General features: G+C 41.7%; 1 protein-coding gene across 1 annotated transcript; it reads left to right on the plus strand.

The window, feature by feature from the left end:
• Window positions 1-838: 838 nt before the first annotated feature.
• On the plus strand, window positions 839-2,421 carry LOC142463436 (myeloid-associated differentiation marker-like). The gene has a single exon (XM_075566187.1). The coding sequence runs from the start codon at window positions 1,433-1,435 to the stop codon at window positions 2,303-2,305; it is 873 nt and encodes a 290-aa protein (XP_075422302.1). The 5' UTR covers window positions 839-1,432; the 3' UTR covers window positions 2,306-2,421.
• The last annotated feature ends 688 nt before the right edge of the window (window positions 2,422-3,109 follow it).

Here is a 3,109-nt window from a genome sequence, read left to right on the forward strand (position 1 = left end):
ATGGGCACCCTTTAAAAAGACATTTCAATTCAAAACATTTATTTATAACTACAATAAATAATATTAATAAGTGGATCGACAATGGCTGAAGATCATGATGATATATATATATATATATGTATACACACGTACCGTACTGTGTGTGTGTGTGTGTGTGTGTGTGTGTGTGTGTGTGTGTGTGTGTGTGTGTGTGTGTGTGTGTGTGTGTGTGTGTGAAAAAAAGAGAAACTAATCAAAATTATATTTTATAAAGGACATTTTATGGAACAATTAAAAAAAGATAAAATGTACAGTAAGTGATATATTGTTCTATATTGTTACCAACAATATGAGATGATCTGTCTAATTAAGCAAGATTCATGACTGATAAGCCCCGGTCTTAATGAGACTATTTTACATTTCCATCCGTATCCTGTTTTCTAAGTGTGGGGGATGACACCACAAGAATAACTTGTGATAAGAATAACAAACAGAAGAAAGACAGCCTCACACAAGGGGAATGGGGAAAGGGAGAAAGATGCGAAAGTAGTACTCTGTTTTTAAATAAATAAAGCAGGGGTACTCCATACTACCTAGTGCCGTCACGATTTGACATCTGCATTTTCCATTTGGGAATTCAGCTTAATATATAGATAATAAGGCACTCCAGGCATTAATTTGTATGATCATCTCACACACTATGCTGCCTTCAGCATGTATTTCTCAGCATGGCAGGGAAGGGGTTACACTTGGCTGTCAGGTAAATGAGGAGGAGGTTGGAGTAATATTGGGAGGGGAGTGACCTCCTACAGGTGTGGTTTACATTTGGGTGTGATCTAGCAACAGAGCATTACAGAGTTCAAATTCCCACCGCACCTGAAGCTGGTTGGGGTTGGTGCTGCAGTAGTGATATACACACACAGACTGACCATCCTGCCACACGCCCAGGCAGCAAGAGGAACTGAGTGCAGAGGAGAGTCTGGTGTAGCTACGTGGCCCTTGAAGTGTACAACTAGCCGGTGCTATCTGTTTGCTATACTTTCTGTGGATGCTTCTGCCAATTGCTCATTTCGGCCTCTGAAGACACCGGTGCCCAGAAAGGGCAGTACCAACTTCACAGGGCAGCTGACAAAGCACTGTGTCAACTGGTGGATACAGCGTTGAAGACACAGCTGCTCAGTACAGACTTGGGAAGCACAGAATTACCAGGTGCCAACAGGTCATCAGAACTGAATACCTACTGGAGTGAGGTGTGCAAGATAGTCACTTTGTAAGGTTGTTAGTCCAGTTCCTGAAGTCACCACTGTCACCTTCCGCCCATAAAGCCTCTTATATTGATTCTGAGTCATTTGGTTCGTTGGTTCCATCAGACCAAGCTTGGCACATGCTCCACCATCTAAGAACTTGCTTAACCATTTAACAACCTACATTCAGCTCCCTGCCTTTTCCCACCATGCATAATTTAGATATGAATTACCGTTCCATGGCCTCCCCGCTGGGAATCGTGCGCTTCTTCCAGGTCTTTCTCGCCTGCACTTCCTTCAGCTTAGTGGCCAGTGTACATGAATACCATGGTTCCTATGGTGCCTGGAGCATGTTTACGTGGTGTTTCAGCTTCGCGGTTACCGTCATCATAATTCTCCTGGAGCTGACTGGCCTTTGCCGCCTTGTTCCCATTTCCTGGGATGACTTCACCTCAGCCTTCTCCATGTTGGCCTCATTGATGCTGTTCACCACTTCCATCATGTATCCTGCTGTCTTCCTGAATGGCGGGTGCAACGGACATTCCTGTGCCTGCCGCGGTTCGGCCACCGCCACCTCTATCTTGTGCTTCGTCGCTTATGCTATTGAGGTAGGCCTTACCCGAGCAAAGCCAGGGGAGATCAGTGGTTTCCTGTCAACTGTTCCAGGTTTGCTGAAGGTCTTTGAGGCCTTTGTGGCCTGTCTCATCTTCTCCATCATGACTGCTGGCAATCTGTACACTACTACCCCTGGGCTTCAATGGTGCATTGCTGTTTACAGCATCTGCTTCATCATAACCACACTCATCATTGTTCTTACCATTGGGCGCCTCTTAGCACGGTTTGCAGAGAACTTTGAGAAATTACTAATTGGTTACAACATCCTTTCTGTAGCCATGTACATCACTGCTGCAGTTATTTGGCCTTATTATAGTTTCAGAAATATGCCAACCCGACCCGCATCTTGCCCATCTGGGTGCCTCTGGGACAGTCTGCTTGGGGTAACGTTCCTCACCTACATCAACTTGGTTGCTTACATTGTAGACATGGTATACTCCTTCAAAATGGTTTTCTTCACTGTCTAGTCTCCAGAATGGATTGAAAATGGCTGACCTCCATGTAAAAGAACTAAGCCAATGTCATACAAAGTATTTAAAAAAAAAAAAAAATGCAAACAGTTCTCGAAGTGGGATGGTATCTGGTTTTACATAGTACCACTACTTTTTCATTTACAACCTTGCAGTTCAAGTGAAAAAGGAATTATTTGTAAAAATGCTCTCTCGTTCTGTTTTTAGAGTATAAATATTATACACAACCTTTCTAGAATGAGGTAAAAAAACAATCTTTGCCATATTGTGTAACAGGTTTAGAAATCAGACACGGCACCTCCAATTTTTTTTTTTTTTAAACTATTGTACAAGAGTTGTGTTAAAATGTATAGATATATTTTAGAAGCCTTACAACATAAAATAAGGTAAAATGGTTTGAGATACAGTATGTTTACTGTCTCCTCAGAGGCAGCCATCTTGGAGGCTGAAGTGTATTGTGAGGCATTCTAGGTGCTCAACATGTTTTTCTTCCACTGTTCAGTGAAATGTGTTATGATAAATAGTTGCAAAGCTCAGGGGACCTCAATATACTGATACACTGCAGCTTTTCTGATGTGTTACAAATACTGTACATAATAGCTCCATCACTATCTTGCTGAGGAGGAAGTAAAAGCATTTATTTTAATGTATTTCTTACATTATCTATGGACATACAGTAAGTGTGGCCTATTATGTATACAGTATATATGTACAAACATACTCTTTCTATCTATATATACTGTATGTTATGAAAGAAGTTGCCACTCACAAATGTTAGTGAAATACAGTAGAAAAGGATAT

The sequence above is a fragment of the Ascaphus truei genome, chromosome 11 (genome assembly GCF_040206685.1).
Source record: "Ascaphus truei isolate aAscTru1 chromosome 11, aAscTru1.hap1, whole genome shotgun sequence".
Lineage (NCBI taxonomy): Eukaryota > Metazoa > Chordata > Amphibia > Anura > Ascaphidae > Ascaphus > Ascaphus truei.

Excerpts from the sequence above, each read along its gene's own strand:
- LOC142463436 (XM_075566187.1), top strand. The coding sequence starts at position 1,433 with ATGCATAATTTAGATATGAATTACCGTTCCATGGCCTCCCCGCTGGGA.